The sequence below is a fragment of the Nanorana parkeri genome, unplaced genomic scaffold (genome assembly GCF_000935625.1).
Source record: "Nanorana parkeri isolate BGI_ZX_2015 unplaced genomic scaffold, ASM93562v1 scaffold93, whole genome shotgun sequence".
Taxonomy (NCBI): Eukaryota; Metazoa; Chordata; class Amphibia; order Anura; family Dicroglossidae; genus Nanorana; species Nanorana parkeri.
In genome coordinates this window covers 1,880,249-1,898,299 of record NW_017306361.1, presented here as the reverse complement: position 1 = coordinate 1,898,299, position 18,051 = coordinate 1,880,249, and the positions used below count along the sequence as shown (strand labels likewise).

General features: G+C 43.5%; 1 protein-coding gene across 2 annotated transcripts in view; it reads left to right on the top strand.

Annotated features, from left to right (window-relative positions):
* Positions 1-614: 614 nt before the first annotated feature.
* FMR1 (fragile X mental retardation 1) overlaps positions 615-18,051 on the top strand; it is a 42,550-nt gene continuing 25,113 nt past the window's right edge. The window contains exons 1-4 of one of the 2 annotated variants that reach the window (XM_018552612.1): positions 615-939; positions 9,272-9,324; positions 17,656-17,749; positions 17,877-17,909. In XM_018552612.1, the coding sequence (XP_018408114.1) occupies positions 889-939; positions 9,272-9,324; positions 17,656-17,749; positions 17,877-17,909 (231 nt within the window). In that variant the 5' untranslated portion in view covers positions 615-888. The remainder of the gene's footprint in view (positions 940-9,271; positions 9,325-17,655; positions 17,750-17,876; positions 17,910-18,051) is intronic. The other variant, XM_018552613.1, reaches the window with a different exon arrangement.

The following is an 18,051-nucleotide window of genomic DNA, read 5'->3' as shown; positions in this document are numbered from 1 at the left end:
GCGGATGTCAACTGGTTAATTTCACTTTATGTCATGAAAGGTTTATTTCAATGGGTTTCCATTTCTTTATTTCAGCAACACTGGCACATTACAGCAAGCCAGGTAAATGAACTGCAGCAGCATCTATGGCTTTTAATTGGATGAATGTGAAAGGTGACAACATAAAGCGTTTGCCCTTGAAAGCCAGGTACAATTTGTCACCTGAAGCCCAGGGAGTTGCCTCTGCCCACTGCTCCGCATTTGCTGAGCATTCGGTTGGCACCCTCCTCCGGATGCCCCGGAGAGATATAACCACACCACCATGCTGAGACGTATTCCCTGAGCACACATGGATGACATCCTTGTCCCCCCCTCTCCTCCCAGCTCAGGCCCCATCCCTCGCGTTCCTCTCCCGCCGCCAGACGCGCTCTTCAGCCACACCCCTGTCTGCTCCCTCACCTCCATGGCAACCCCGACCCCTCCTCTCACCCCCTTTCCTGACGTAAGCACAGAAGCCTCCGCCAATTACATAGCAATGTATAACGGCGCCAAGTGCGCTAACTGATTGGTCATTCTTCTACCCAGTCTCCCCTCTATTGGTTCGCAGCGTTGTCACTCCCCCGTGACCTCACGATCAGATCGACGCGAGCAGGTTAGGTTGCGCCTGCAGTATGTGTGAATGGGCGTGATCGAAGCCGCGGCCTCCGTCACGTGATCGCGGTTTAATGTTTACATTCGAGACGGGTGAGGGGGGAATCCTGTGCCAGGCGGGGGCCCGTTTCGCTTTCATTTCCCGGGAGGAGGTGGAGGAGGGGGCGGCCGGCGGGCCTCATGCAGCGCTCAAGCCACTGACGAGGGAGACAGAGGCCTTCAGAGACCGCCTTAGCCGCTGCCATCGCGCCGAGCAACATGGAGGAGCTGGTGGTGGAGGTGCGGGGCTCCAATGGAGCCTTCTACAAGGTGAGGCCTCACGCGTCCACATCGGCCCAACGTAGAGCTGTGGGTGACAGAAGCAGCTCTAGGGGAAACTACAAGTGACAGCATGCTTTAAATGGGTCTATATGAGAAGCTTTGCTGGTATTTGTAGTTCCCCAGCGACTGGAGAGTCACAGGTTCCCCAAACCTAGACGGGTGAATGAGTGTGAGGCTGGGCCTGCATGTACACATAATGACTTGCACACTTCCCCTCCCTCCATTCATATTCATTTCTCCCCTGTCTGCACGAAGCAGCAATGCTTTCTTCACCTGTCCTGGCAGGAGACCGACCTGGGTCCATCTCTTCTATTTCCCATTCTCACCCTCCACCTTTCTGATCATCCTTATTCCCTATCTTTTAATCTCCGTCACTTCTAATCCCCACCCTCCCCGTCACTTCTAATCTCCGTCACTTCTATCCCCCACCCTCCCACTCACTTCTAATCCCCACCCTCCCCGTCACTTTTAATCTCCGTCACTTCTAATCCCCACCCTCCCCGTCACTTCTAATCTCCGTCACTTCTATCCCCCACCCTCCCACTCACTTCTAATCCCCATCTGTTGTAATGCCCCTCTTCCCCCACCATCTCTTGTAATGCCCGTCCTCTTCTAAACCTCATTCTCACCCATTTTTTCTAATTTTAATTCTCCCTATCTCCAATCCTCATCCTACCCTTTCTAATTCCAATCTTCCTCCTCCTCATCAGCAGAAGTATCACCCCTACCTGTCTAGCATACCAGCATAGATGGGAGACATACCAGGGTATCCACCCCCCAGACAAATCTGGGCAATGGCCTATCTCTAATCCCGATATTTCACATCTGTATCAGTGTCATCTTCAGTCTCTTTTGCCTGACAGGGAGAGAGACCTAGGCATCCTCCCCATCTCTTAACACCTATCAGCAACAGTAGATCCATCATCCACCTGTTCTGCTTACCAAGGAGCTAGAACTGGGCATCCCCCTCCTCCTCATACAGCAGCAACAGTGTCATCATCTACTTGTTCTGTCTGGCAAGGAGACTGACCTGGGCTTCCTCTCCATCCTCCTAATCTACAGCAGCAGTGCCATCTTCACCTGTTCTGTCTGCCAGGGACATCCTCCCTCTGTATCTAATCCTCATCTGCCTCATCAATTCTCACTACCTCAATCATTATGTGATATGTAGCACTCCCCTTTTTAGGATGGACACAACATTCATGTAATCCTCATGTTGGGCAGGGCAGCGTGCACAGCCGTTCCCGGGAAGGACAGGTGCTGCATGTGATTGTACGCAGCAGCCTGTTCTTCTGTATGGGAGGACGGTCACCCGAGCTGCACTGACACCCGCACCGATGTGCAGCTCAGGTGAGCGCATGCCGCACGGATCTGTACAGGCCTACTCTAAGCTGTGTGAATGAGGCCTAAGTCTATCAAAATATGGAATTCACATAAAGATACAAGGTAAATGTAAAGAAATGGGGATAATCTCATCCGTTCTGGCTATTAAATTCTCAAACAAAGCAGTGGAAAAATAATATCTATACCTGTGTGTATGATGGTCTTTTATATGTATTTTATAATGCATAAGGATGACACTCCTAAGGTAAGAAATACCCCTATGTAGGGAAGTATGCAGGCTTTAACAGTAGAGTGTCCGGGAATAATATTGTGCACGGTGTACTATGTATAGCTGGCAATCAGATTCATCTAACTGCTATGATTAATGAAAGCTTATTTCTGGTCACATGCTATGGGTTATTGTGATTTGCACAACACTAATAAACAACTCTAGGAGTTTCAGAATGTAAAGTATATGGAAACCTAATTGCAAAAGTTTCATGTCATCTTTAATGCCATTTCAAAAGCTCTTTACACTATTTTTAAATCCTCAGCTTACATTTAAAGAATACCTGGCAATCCTGTCATGAAGGTTTGTGTTCAGTCCTTTTACGGGGTGACAGCATGCTGAGCCTGACCTGTTTCCCATTTGCTCTTCTGCGTTGTCACCTAGTTGAGCAGTTATAATGACTTGTGCTGGTACTGATTGCAGCGGATTGTTCCACCATTGTCGCCACCTGAAGCTTTAGTTCTCTTTTGGGTCACCGTTTATTTATGTATTCCTGTGACACAAAGTCAGCATTTAGTGGGCTACTGCCTGCAATTAACTGACAGCACAGAGCCGCCATGCAGTCAGGAAAGACCCCGACAATATTGTTGGGATCCACCCTGCTTCATGATTGACAGCTAGCTCTAAAGCCAGAGCCAGCTGTGCCCTCCCCTGCCTGTCCCTCCAATGAGTGCTGGGGGAACAGAGAGAAGGGACAGTCATCACTCTGCATGGAGAAGACATGAGCTGAGTGATCAGCGGTTTGTAATCGCTCAGTTCTTGATCTATGGAGCCAACATGTAACCCCTGCAGTGTCACATGTCGGCTCAAACTATTGGGAACAGTATATTTTACTCCCAATAGCTCTCCTTTAAAGCCGTCCTGCTGCTATTTTTCTGAAACTGGAACATGTAGATTCCTGCAAAGCAATGGCTGATACTTGCCTGTCCAGTAGACCATGCCGTTGCACACCACACAGTTGAAGAGAAAATCTGTTTAGAAGACCTCCTGTATTGAACACGACCTGGAGTGTCATATGCTTACGTCCCCTTCTGCACTCCCTCTGCACATTGCTCCAGTAAACAGCACTCATGCTTCCTAAGTAGCACTATTGATTGGAGCCCTGTTGAAGGGGATTGTCAAACCACTGTAGAGCTGGGCCCACCAACTACAGGCTACTTGGAGAAAACTACAGGAGGGGCACAGATACAAAACCAATCCGCCTGCAAGGAGAGAGATCGACAGTGACAGGTCTTTATTACAGGAAGCTCCTGTACAGAGGCAAAGCTTCACATTGGGTCGCTACACAGATCTGGAAGAAATACACAAAGCTCACCGAGATTCAAAAAAAGCATACACATGGCTCTTGTATTCAGACAATATTTGCTTATAAAGGAGTTCAGCTTTAGCACACTTGACACACATGAGCTGAGTTCAACCCAGAAGACTGGTAACACCTACTGCAGGAGGAAGAATAAAGAAAAGCAGTTCTGGCTGCAATATTGGACAATGAAAACGATAATCTGGATTTGGGCTTTAAAGTATCATTAAACGTTCAAGCTGTTTTTCAATAATGAATCCACATCAAACAAATGTACATTGCCCAGTAAAGTCTTTCTTTGCCCAAGCACTTACATTCATCATGTTTCCAAACAGTTGGCTCCAACTCTAGCTCGACTTCCTTGAACATCCTGCCCAGTACAAGATCACAGAGGACAGAGCAGTCTCCAGGAGCTGTCCACCTACTCGCATGAAGAGGGAAGTTGGGAGAAGAGTGGATTTGCCCTGGCCGTGTCTCTGTGTTTTTGGAGACACACTCAAGGATGGCTCCATAGGACCCTGCAAGGGAAGGGAGCTGCCCTAAAACAGGATATCAGGGCCAGTGCTCGGTGGACCTGCTGTTTCTGCAGGAAGCTAGGCTGTGACACACGGCAGATGAAGCTGCGCGGAGCAAAGGGAAGCTGCGGCACACAGATCTTCGCGGGCAGTCTGTCTCGCAATTTCCTCTCGCGCGAGTCAGCTGGCGAGAGCTCGCATAGCTGAGTGCCCCAAGATGAAAGATATAATCTTCAGCCAGTCGGCTCGTGTGTATGAACCCGTGCGTCAGGACGTGAATTCCATTTAGTTTATAAGTGTGAGTCGATTTGGCTGCAGATGAAGTCTTTTGAGCGCTCTGCTATTCAAGCTCTCGCACACTGCCTGCGAATGTCCCTGCCTTGCAATTTTGCTTTGCTGCTCATGGCTTCGCATGTAGTGTACGATAAATGTGAAAGATGTCACCAGCACACAGAAGATCCTTTTGGAATCACCAAATGCTTATTTTATTGAACAAGTTGTCAGAATGGATACACGCACTTTCGGGGCCTCGCAGGGTCGCTTCATCAATGCTGAAGCCTGATGAAGGGACCCTGCGAGGTCCCGAAAGCGCTTGTATCAATGCTGAAGCTGCTGTGACACACGGCAGATGAAGCTGCGCGGAGCAAAGGGAAGCTGCGGCACACAGATCTTCGCGGGCAGTCTGTCTCGCAATTTCCTCTCGCGCGAGTCAGCTGGCGAGAGCTCGCATAGCTGAGTGCCCCAAGATGAAAGATATAATCTTCAGCCAGTCGGCTCGTGTGTATGAACCCGTGCGTCAGGACGTGAATTCCATTTAGTTTATAAGTGTGAGTCGATTTGGCTGCAGATGAAGTCTTTTGAGCGCTCTGCTATTCAAGCTCTCGCACACTGCCTGCGAATGTCCCTGCCTTGCAATTTTGCTTTGCTGCTCATGGCTTCGCATGTAGTGTACGATAAATGTGAAAGATGTCACCAGCACACAGAAGATCCTTTTGGAATCACCAAATGCTTATTTTATTGAACAAGTTGTCAGAATGGATACACGCACTTTCGGGGCCTCGCAGGGTCGCTTCATCAATGCTGAAGCCTGATGAAGGGACCCTGCGAGGTCCCGAAAGCGCTTGTATCAATGCTGAAGCCTGATGAAGGGACCCTGCGAGGTCCTGAAAGCGCTTGCATCAATGCTGAAGCCTGATGAAGGGACCCTGGGAGCCTGATGAAGGGACCCTGTGAGGTCCCGAAAGCGCTTGTATAAATGCTGAAGACTGATGAAGGGACCCTGCGAGGTCCCGAAAGCACTTGTATAAATGCTGAAGCCTGATGAAGGGACCCTGCGAGGTCCTGAAAAGAGCTTGTATCAATGCTGAAGCCTGATTAAGGGAGCCTGCGAGGTCCTGAAAGCGCTTGTATCCATTCTGACAACTTGTTTAATAAAATGAGCATTTGGTTGATTTCAAAAAGTTCTTCGGTGTGCTGGTGACATCCTTCACATTTATCTTCTGCATACAGCGGTGCCATGCGCAGTCATTACAGGCACCCTTCCCTTTACATGGGATTAGAGCTGCAGCTAACGATTATTTTCAAAATCGATTAGTTAGCCGATTATTACGTTCGATTAATCGGATAAAAAATGGCTCCATTAATGGGATTACTATTGTTTGTATTGAGCGTGTAGTCCATCACAGTAGCAAGCTTGGAGCAGTAGAAGTAAAAAAGAAAAAAAAAGTGTGGTGTGCAATATAGTGAAATGAAAAGTGTACATTTATGCAGCAATGAATGCAGAATGGCACCGGCTTTAGAGAACTACAAAACCCAGCAATAGTACATTATACAGCGCAATGCGGAATATCACCAGCTATATAGGAATACAACAAATCCCAGCAATAGTACATTATACAGCGCAATGCGGAATATCACCAGCTATATAGGAATACAACAAATCCCAGCAATAGTACATTATACAGCGCAATGCAGAATACTGCCAGCTATAATGTACTATTGCTGGGATTTGTTGTACTCCACTATAGCTGGTGGTATTCTGCATTGTGCTGTATAATGTATTTATTGCTGGGATTTGTAGCCCTCTATACAGCGCAATGCGTTCGATGATTGAAAAAGTTGGCTACTTTTTCAATAATCGATTATGTTGATTAGTTGTTGCAGCCCTACATGGGATCTCCATTCAGGAGCGCGACAAGAACCTTTCTACTTTTCGTGTGTAGTGTGTCACAGGCTTAAAACATGAAGAAACAGCACCCATTGCAATGTTTTCATTGGCATTTGAAATAGCATACAAACCTTTTGGCTTCAATATCAGTTGTGTACATTCTCCAGAATGCGTTGAAGCTGAAGAAAGCCAATGAACTGGCATCCTGATAAATATACAATTGGAAGTGTTATGTTGTATCTGTTTTAATTAGTACAAAACAATACCTGTTGATCTTGCCAGAAATCCAGTGCTCCAGAGCAGGAGGTGCTCTGTAGTCCTAAAACTTCCTTTCCACAGGTGACAACACTGCTGCTCCATAGAGTACAGTGAGAGAGTGTGGTCACCCTAAGACAAGAAGTATGTTATTGGTAGGATTATCAGTTAAATAATGCAGCCACCACAACTGAGGCCTAGGGCTATGTATACATAACATGTTTGTTCTCTGGTTTAGATACGTGAATGGTCATACACTATTTGAACAAATTGCTTGTATGAGTTGATATTTATGGTGTATTGTTGTGTTTCACCTTCTCTGTCACTTATGCTTTATTTCTCAATACACTACGATGAGTCATTGGACATAAGTAACACCACTGATCAACAAATATGCAGAATTGCATGTAGATAATGACAAGGAAGTGACAACCTCAGCTTTGTAGAACAGAATTACCTTTCTTTTCTTGTACCTGCAGAGATCTTTGACGTTTCCATTTTAGACAGCCATAACTCCTATATAACATGGCAGTATCTACAGGGTTTTTATTATTCTTTTTTCTCCTTTGTGTATGAGCCTAGAGATTAAAGGTCATCTTCATTTGTCAGCGTGTGTGCCACTGACAAATGAAAAAAAATTGAAAAGTTAACACCAACCAAACCTGACATAACAGTTGACTCAAATGCTTGTGTCTAATGCTAGGCACACACCTTGCAACCATCGCAAGACTTTTGTCTTGCGATGGTTGTAAGGTCATTTAAAAAAAGTACGATCTGCCAATCTTGGACAGGCAGATCGGGCTTCCGATGACCGCTATGCTAGACGGGCAGTGTGCGCTTCCACACCGGCCCGTGCGGCATTTATCTTACGAACATGCCACACACCTGCCAACAATCGTACGATTCTCGGCAGGTTTTCGAACATGTCCCTAAGATAAAAATCGTGCGACCATACAGTAGCAGAGGTCGCATGCCTTCCACACACCTTGCGATAATCGTACGATCGTGGGATTTCCCACGATTATCGTACAATTATCGCAAGGTGTGTGGGCACCTTAAGGCTTCATTCACACCTGTTAAAAAGGTGCGTTTAAGGTATTCCTGTGGCAGGGATCCCAAATATGCCGTTCAGAAGCGGCAGCTGTCACCCGTTCAAATTGATGATTGGGTGAAAGCTGCAGTGGGCTGGTCATTACATACAATTAAAACTAAAAAGGTTAAGGTGCCCATGCACCTTGCAATGATCGAACCATCGTACAATTTTCGTACGGCAGTCCCATCTTGCCCTCACCTTCGCACTGTTCAATTAGCGCTCTTTAGCAGAAATCATCTGGACAAATTTAATTAATCGAACGCACGGATTTTCGTTTGCGCATGGGCAGTGTTAATCGTACAATTTTTGACGTACGGAAACGCCACCAACCTTGGGAAAACGTACGATTCAACAGAAGTCTTCAAACCCGCTGGAAAGTCAAAAGTCTGCCCATCAACATTACGAATAACGGACGAAACCCCCGATCGCAAATGAAAATCGGACGATATTCGTAAGGTGTATGGGCACCTTAAGGATGAGAACTTCCTTGATCGATCAATGTATCCAGTGATAATGATTTCTTCCTAACCATTTATAATCGTATCGCATACGATTATATCCAGTGTATCAGCTCACTGCCGCTTTCAGAAGGCGGCCGCTGTTACCCAATCACTAATTTGAACGGGTGACAGCTTTCGCTTCTGAACGCCATATTTGGGATTGCTGCCGCTGGGATTTGTGGTTTCCTGTGACAGGAATCTCTTTAAATGCACTATTTTAACAAATGTAAATGAGAGAGAGAGAAAAATCTCTTCCATGTTTAAAAATGAAGTCAGATATTAAGTAGATAAATGATTGGCATTATTAGTATTTGGGAGCACCGCATGCCTATTAATTAATAGAATGCTAAACCAAGGAATGGGACTTTTCAGGTGCCACTGATGGCTAGACAACAAAGTTTTCATTAATATATATTTCTATTGTCATAATATTATAAAACCTATAAAAAAAATACCGGAATAGAATGTTCAACATTAATCATAAATAATTGGGTTACAGAGAGTGTTTGTAGAATGAAATTTCCACAGACAATGCCCTCAAGTACACCAAAGTTCAGTGTGATATCTATCTTGTATATATCAACAATTGATCTTTCTTTCCTTTAAAATAAATACTGATTCTACCAATAGGGCAAGGGTTCTATTTGACGCGTTTCTCAGAGCGTTGGGTCTGCTTCATTAGGAAAACCATGGAATGGGGACGTTTTCAGTTTTAGATATAGATGGTTCCCACACGTGCCTGGTAATGCAGATCTACGGGTCTGAGAAATGCTGCAAACTAGTTTTTATTTTTGTTTGTTTTTTTGTTTTTTTAAGCCACGAGAGATTTCAGTAAGCCTTCATTTTAACAAGTTTTTTTTTTTTTTAATCTGTTGCAGGCCTTTGTGAAAGATGTACACGAGGATTCCATAACGGTTACCTTCGAGAATAAGTAAGTACTTGGTTTCATGGTGATTGAAGCCAGATGCACTGAGAAAATGCCTTCTTTTAAAGTGAATGTGACTAAAGTAAAATTAAATTTTTTTTTTCCTATCCATGTTCTTACGACTAATCCGTACTTAAAGGAGAACTATGAGGTCAGTGATTTCCTCTCATCCTCATAGTTCGAGCCGAGGTGTGACAATGAAACTGTCACACGTCGGCTCTATAGATGGGGATGTGACTATCAGTCACGGCTCTCTGCAGGGATTCCCCCTCCCTCTCCCATCCTCCAGCTCTGTCTGGAGGAACGGCCGGGGAGGGGGTGGGTACAGCTGGCTCTGCCTCTACATAGGCAGAGCCCGCTGTCATTCACACAGCTGGGTGGACCTCGGCAGCAATGGCTGTGGCGGTCTCGTCCTGGCTGCAGCAGTCTCGGTATACCGTGAGCTGTAGCTCGCGATATACTGAGCTTTGGGTCACAGGAGGATGCTAGTATATGTCCTCCTGTGACTCTTAAGAGAACTATGGGGAAAACACCTACCCCATAATTCTCTTTTAAGCTGGCCATATACTATGCAAGTTGTGTCTGGTTCTGATCAAAGGAGGCGGTCAGAGAATCTTCAAAACGAACAGAGCCGGCAGCCAATGAGCTGCCTGCTCTGTTGAGGTATTCTGACAGCGGCCCGTGGGATGGGAGGGGTCATGCAAGTGCTTTCATTGCTCATTTGACTCCCCGTGTACACAGAAAACACCACCACCCCTTTGCTGCTGCTAGGTAAGTATAAGAGGGGTTGTTTAGAAAAGTTCTTTAGAGGCTGGCAAGGGGGTTTAATTTGAGTTAATGTCAGCTTTCATTTCAGTGCACTTTTGAATGTGAAAGAACAAATCCATGTAAACACAAAATTCTGTGATTAACATGCTCAATGAAAAGTCCCTTATTTAACCCCTTCGTGACTGACGACGTACAGTGTACGTCGCCAGCATCGGGGCTGTTTAAACAGACTCCCGGCGACTTTTGCCGCCGGGACTCTGTTTAAACTTGTAGAGCCGACTGTCGGCTTTACAACAGAAGCGATCCTGGCAACTTACCTGTCGCCAGATACGCCGGAGTGAGAGCAATAATTCTAGGGCCAGTATTTTGGGGTATCTCTAAATTGATGACCTGTGGGGGCTTTTAAAGCGTCTTCTATTGACTTTTTGGGGTACTGCAGTTTTTCGCGGTTTCACGGACGCACGCAATTTGTAACTTGTGCATGTTGGGTATCGGTTTACTCGTTGTAACCTCATCTTTTATATGTCATTTAAAAAATTTGTATTTTGTTGTGTTTTTGGGCATTAAATTAAATTTTTCGCTAAATGTTGGTGTATAATAAGGAGTTGCGCTAATATTGCGCAACATAAAAATTTGCAACTACCACCATTTTATTCTATAAGGTCTTGGCATTCAGAAAATATATAATGTTGGGGGGTTTTAAGTCATTTTCAGGCCTAAAATGTGGAATATAACATGGGTGCAAAAAATGAAAAAAGGGCCTCAGTCATGAAGCATTTTTTTTTTTTAATTCAGTGCACAATTAGTGGAAATTTCTCCATTTTTGCCTTAGAATTTATACTTAACTCGGACAGAATCCTGCTTCTGTGTAGGTCAGGTCCACTCCTCTTCTAGACAGGGCTGTGCTGGAAGGCAGAGCTGTGTAAATCCCAGAACTAGAGGGACAGAAATACCACTTATTTGGCAGGTAAAACAGCTCTCATCTACAGTATGTATTTCTTACTCGGTGTGTTTGGCTGGAGATCAGATTGAACCTAACATGATAATGGTATAATGTGATTTTTAACCTTGTCTGTAGTTCCCCTTAGATGTAATTAGGGCTGCAACAACTAATCGACATAATCGATTATAATCGATTATTGAAAAAGTTGTCAACTTTTTCAATAATCGATTAATCGGCTTCCGATCAGTTGGCCCTTTACACAGCTCCACACACGCTGCACCTCCTTCCCACCTCGCACTCGTGGCTGCCAGACCCGCCCGCCTGCATCCACGCTCTTCACGCCGCACCTCCTCCCCGCCTCACACTCACCGCCCGCCCACATCCACGATTGGCACAGGGACGCGGGAAGATGTAGTAAGGAGGAGCAGGTGTGGGGGGATGACAGCCGCTGATAGACAGGTCCGATCTCAGAAGCAAGTTGCTGGAAGACTGCTCAGGTAAGCCTGAATTTTCCCACACATGGTGCTCTATAATGTATTGCTGGGATTTGTATTCCTCTATAGCTGATGGTACATTGTGCTGTATATTATACCATCAGCTATAGAGGACTGCAAATCCCAGCAATACATTATACACTGTATGTATAATGTATTGCTGGGATTCGTTGTATTCCTATATAGCTGGTGATATTCTGCATTGCGCTGTATAGAGGACTACAAATCCCAGCAATAATACATTATACAGCGCAATGCGGAATACCACCAGCTAAAGAGAACTACAAAACCCAGCAACAGTACATTATACAGCGCAATGCAGAATACCGCCAGCTATAATGTACTATTGCTGGGATTTGTTGTATTCCTCTATAGCTGGCGGTATTCTGCATTGTGCTGTATAATGTACTTTTGCTGGGTTTTGTAGTCCTCTATAGCCGGTGCCATTCTGCATGCATTGCTGTATAATTTTACACTTTCCATTTCACTATATTGCACACCACACTATCTTTTTTTTTTTTTTTCTTCCACCGGTCCAAGCTTGCTCCTGTGATGGACTACAACCTCAATACAAACTAGTAGTCCCATCACTGGAGCCATTTTTTAAACTTTATTTTATTGTTTATCCGATTAACCGATTAATCGAACTTAATAATCGGCTAACTAATCGATTTTGAAAATAATCGTTAGCTGCAGCTCTAAATGTAATAAATGTGTGCTTAAGATTATTACAAAAGTTTTATATTGTGGTAATAAAATGTAGGTCACTGAATCATCTTTCGAGGTTCTGGTGACACACTAGATCAGGAGTTGTTGAATATTCATTCACTTCTTGGTGAATTTTGTTTAAATATTCAGAATGAATATTGTACAGCTGAATGATTCATTTAGTCCTGACTACAGAAAGGAAATATTCAGCCAAATCACTTGGCATGCTGGGGGGCTTACATATCCACTTCTGAAGTCTCATTAGTAAAGTTTATGTACCCATAGACATTTGGTGATGGTTGACCAATATCTGTGTCTCCGGTAGACATCTTCTGTGGGAAAAAGTTGTTATAGGTTGGGCTAGAATATTTGATCCGGAAGCCTGAACATAGGGTCACCTCTTGCAACAGCAAGCAGTGCATCCCTCTCTGATTTCTTCTGCAGCTGGTCAGCAGGGTGGATCCATCCAATCATCTGCTGCCTATCCTGCTCATCATGTTCTTTATGGTTTACAAAACTGTGTCAATTCAGTAAGCTGTAAGAAGCCAGACGTATTATACTTTAACCCTTTCTTAGGACAGGTACTGTTCAAATCTACTTTACAAATCATAATGAAATATATATATATGTATGTGAGTGATGTTAATGGGAACATGTAAGAAATATAAAATGGCTGTTATCCCGGTTTGGCCCCAAAAGGGGAAATACACTTTAAAGTGGGGTACCTTTTGATGAATTAGGCTTTACTTATGGCTGCCCGAACACAAATGGCTTTTCTCAGACCTTCAATCTACTGATAGCACAGTGGAAAAAGTATCAGCCAAAAAGTGACTGCATCATAAGGCTGGGTTCACATCTAGGCGTATTGAATATGCGCGTTTGTCACGCGTTGGGCTACTTGGCTGTATCCCAATGGAAACGAGGGCTACTTGGCTGTATCCCAATGGAAACGAGGGCTACTTGGCTGTATCCCAATAGAAACGCGAGACCAAAACGCCCCAAAGAAGTACATGTACTTCTTTGGGCGTAGGCCGTTTTGTAGCGCGTTCAGACGGGCTGAAATACGGAAAGGTGTGAACCATACCTATATGAAACAATGGGATTTTCAAGTTTGTACATTTTGTAGAGCGTTCATAGAGCGTTGAACGCGCGACAAAACGTAAAGGTGTAAACAGGGCCTAAGTCAATTTTTAAATCCTCTTTTGTCAAGTCAGGTGGGGCTTGCAGGGCCACCTATGGCTCGAATTCCAAGCATTAGGCTGTCCATACCTAGGCAGACAACAGGTGGTGAACATCCCTGTGCTCGGTTAAATTGTGCACCACATGGACCCACTGTAATTTTCAGATCAATTTGAAAGATGAAATTGGAGGTTACATGTACAGTTCAGGACTTGATCTGTGAAATGTAAGAGCCCCAGAGATATTATGTGTTGCAAAATCTCTGTGTGCAGTAATAAACAAGCACCTCTGACATTAGCAACTGCTCATTGCTTTTCCACTGTCAACCTGATCACATCTTTTGCATTGCCTGTACATGTGGCAGCCATGTTGAAAGAGAACTATAGTCCAACATTTTTTGGCCATAGTTCTCTACAGGGTCACGAGTTGACATTCACTTATTTCTCCAGGTAGATGATCAGGAACTGAGCTATAACATACCACTGATAACTAAGTTCCTGATCACCTCCCTGAGAGCAGTGACTGTCAGCTTCAGTGTCACACGTCGGCTCTAATTTTGGGGTTGAGCGTAATTCACTCTCCCCATAATGGGACTATAGCCCGCACTTAAACATACTATATAAATAATAAACAACACAATACAACTGAATAGATATCATTGGCCACGGCCTTTATTGTAGAATTTCAAATAAATTTACTTAATAATCGTTAAACATCACCAAAACACGGCTCAGCCACCACAACTCGAGCCAACCCAGTGAATGAAAACCGCCATACATTTTAGTATATAACCAACTTACACACCAAAAAAAACATTATAGTGACTTGACCACCACGATCCAAATCACAAAGGCCGTGCTGCACTGCTGACGGCCATTCTCCAACTGTCAGTAGTTAACCATTGCTCCTCTTGAAAAGGCAGCACAAGTTATAACTGACAGGAGGAAATGTTGTCCCAGCAAGTGCTTGTGGATGTGAAAACTCTGATTTTATATGTGTATATATATATATATTTATATATATATTTGTTTAATAACACACAATAATATTAAGGCTGTCATAGCTCCACGTTGTGAGCTTTGCATTTGCTTCTGCTCCCAATTCATTCTCCTTTTAAAGCGCAACTCCTTTTAAAGCGCAATACCTCGGGGTATTTTTTTAAAGAACATTTACTTACTCAATCCCTTCTCCCATGGCTCCAAGACTGGTGCGCACAGTGTATTTAGCTCTGCAGTTGGAGGTCTACTGATGTCATCGTGTCTAGTGAAGGGTCCAAAGGTGTGACATGAGGATGGTGAGGTACAGTTCATAAGCAAGAGCGTAGGGGAGAGAGCCAAGGCCAACTGCTGTGGGATCAGGTAAAAAGTCCACTGCAAGTGTGTGTGTTTTTTATTTATTTTTTAGGAGGAGGCTTTTTATATGTATTTAGAAAAAAACAGACACACTTTATGCCTTTTATGATCACGTTATTACTAACAAGCCTTAGTGACCTGACTAGAACATAAATGTAAGAGTGATCACCAGCCAGACTAATGCTAACTAAAGATGACGTTTGTGCCTTCTGATTCTTTCTGTCCCTCTACTGTAAAAACAGACAGACATGTTCTATTTGCATCATGTATCTCTTTTATTTTAAAAAGCCTATAATAGGGGGGTGTTAATGTTTGTTATGTAAGTGGGCAGGCAATGCTATTGATTATCTGCTTCATATACACTTCTTGAGGAAGTAATCTGCTATGCTTTAGGAGTAGCATACCAACTCGTCTAAAGAATACAGGAGACACTCTCATACAGGATTGTTTTCCATTGTGAATAAATGTTTACATGTTAATAAGTTATAATGTGTTCTGCGGTGCCATTGACTTCAATGCACCGCCACGCCCCCTCCCGCCCCTGAATGCAGGTGTTTTTTCGTTGGTAGATCTCAATGAGCTCGTCATTTTGAAAAGTAGATCTCCAGACGAAAAATAGTGGGCACCCCTGCTTTAGACAATAACTACGTATATGACCTTTGCCAGTACTAAGCCCTGTACACTTTGATGAGAATACTCTTGTCTCTTTATTTGCTTCGTAAAGTTACATTACGAGCACAGCAGTAATCTTAATGAATACGTACATGTCCACAGGATATTGAGCAGGTGAATGCTATGACCTTTACATAGTCTGTATCTCTTAAAAATAAATCAAACTACCGGGGTATTTAAAAAGCTGTATATTAATTTCAAAGTGATTGGCTAGTGAAACTATGTAACTCATTAACACTAGAGCGGATTGTATGCGATCCATGATCCAGCACTCCCAATATATCTCCCTATATCACTTCTTTCCACTACTTTATGATAATTTATAGGTAAGCTGACATAACATTTTTGTTTAAGTTGTTTAGATCTGCTCAGTAAGGACATTTTAATAAAGGAGTTGGCGCACACTGAATTTACAGCTGAACTCTGAAAACAAAAATATCCTAAATATATTCCTGAATACTGTGCACAATAGCATTTGTCAGCTTCACTGTGTTGCACAGAGCCTGTGCAGAAAGAGCTGTGGAAGGGACTTGCCAGGCTCCACCTATTATAGGCTACCTGCAGAAAACTACAGGAGGGGATGGAGACCAGACCAGTCACCCTGAACAAGGAGAAAGAGCAGCAGTGACTGGTCTTTACTAGAGGAAGCTGCTGTACTGAGGCACAGGTCACACTGGATTATTGCACAGATTTGGAAGAAATACACAAAGCACGCCAAGATTCAAGTAAGAATACACATGCTTCTCCTGGAGTTCAGCTTTAACACTTCAGCTCCAGACAGTTGCAAAAGCTCATTATTTAATTATTTTTAATACACCCACATGTGTCTTTACATCAGCTTCCCATAACCCCTGTACTGCAACAAGGGTAGATAGCGGATCGGCGTAAAGAGCCAGTTAGGCTCTGACACCGTATACATGTGCTAACAGTGAGCATGTAGACAGATGTAAGGAGCATGCTGAGGCTACGTTGTTCACCCAGCTGTGGTTCTGCTACAGTGAAGATCAAGAACTTCTATGCACTCCAACTGGAGGATCCTGATGACAACACTTGCCTTTGCAACATAAGTTTTTGTATTTCTATTCTGACAGGCTGCTTTTAATATTTGAATCCTTGCATGTATAAAGATACGTTGATGTTACTGTTTTTGTTTTGGCAGAAAAGGTTATTGAGTTTCTGAATTTACTTTTGGGCTTCTTTTGTATCTAAATTGACAATGTGTAGTGCTTGGTTGATTCTTTAATATACAAGTGAGGGACATTTATCAAAACTGGAGCAGTTGCCTATGGCAACCAATCAGCTTCTCTCTTCCGTTTATTCAGTTAAGGTTCGAAAATGAAAGAGAAATGCTGATTGGTTGCCATGCATGTGTGTGTTTTATATATGGGCTTAACTCTAATGCCCATTACCATTCTCCCAAAACATAGTTAGGCTTAAAGCAGTAGTGGAAAAATTAAAGTGACACTAAACTCAGGAGTAAATCCTAAAAATACATTCAAGTAGCTTAACTATTATCAAAAATATATCTTATTTGTGTATCACGCAGCTGTAGATCCTCAAATCACCTCTGAATTGCTGCCAACACTTTCCTTCTTTCTGGAGGGGGGCTGCTTTTGTTCCCCATGGTCCTTGTGTGTGTTGTAAAGTAGCCACCACCCCAGGCTTGCCCAGAGGGATCCGACAGGAGCAGGGATCAGCTAAATAAAACAGCTTTTTTCCATCCCCAAAATATAAACGATCAGTTAAGTCTTGCAGTGTCACAATGGAAGGGAGAACTTTTCATTTTCCTGGAGTTTAGGGCTGCAACCAACTAATCGATTAATTGATAACCAATATGAGAACATTTGTCAACTATTCTCATTATCGATTAGTTGGTTGGATCGAGGTACCGCTGTATTTGGGTCTTGATTCTGTTTTTTTAATTTTTTTTTTAAATTCTATTAATACAGCACATTTGCACACATACAGGTATCAAGAATCTGCCAGACGGTCTCCAGGGGATCACATCAAAGGTTATATGTGGCCATATGTCGCTCTCGAACTGTTGGTTGTGGACCACTGAATTCATGTATTTTGAATCACTCTAAGTTATTATTTTTGTTCCAGACTTCAGCACTGAGCTCATACAAATTGCATTTGAAATGATGATGGCAATGTATTCATCTGCTAAGCCTTGTTTTATGCGATACAATGCATAATTGTGATGGGTTTGTGTTTGCAGCTGGCAACCAGAGAGGCAGATACCATTCCATGATGTAAGGTTCCCGCCTCCTTCAGGGTTTAACAAGGACATTAATGAGAGCGATGAGGTTGAGGTAAGTAATACATGTTTTGTTGAAACCCTTTGTCAATGACCTTCTCTCATTTATATCCCTCCATTTCATTCATACAGAGCTCCGTAATAGCTTATCAACTGTTCTCTTATTCATGTATTTTCTTTAGTTTTTGAGGGTGAAAGGAGAAGATGATTTCATGGTAGGTTTTGTGGCATGTCCTCTTAATAAGATTACTGTATTAACAAAAATTGTTTCCTAGATTACCCATTGTGTTTGATGTTTTGATTTAAGTCTGATCATTTTAATGCAAACTTGCGGATGTGGCGTGAGGGGGCAAGGGG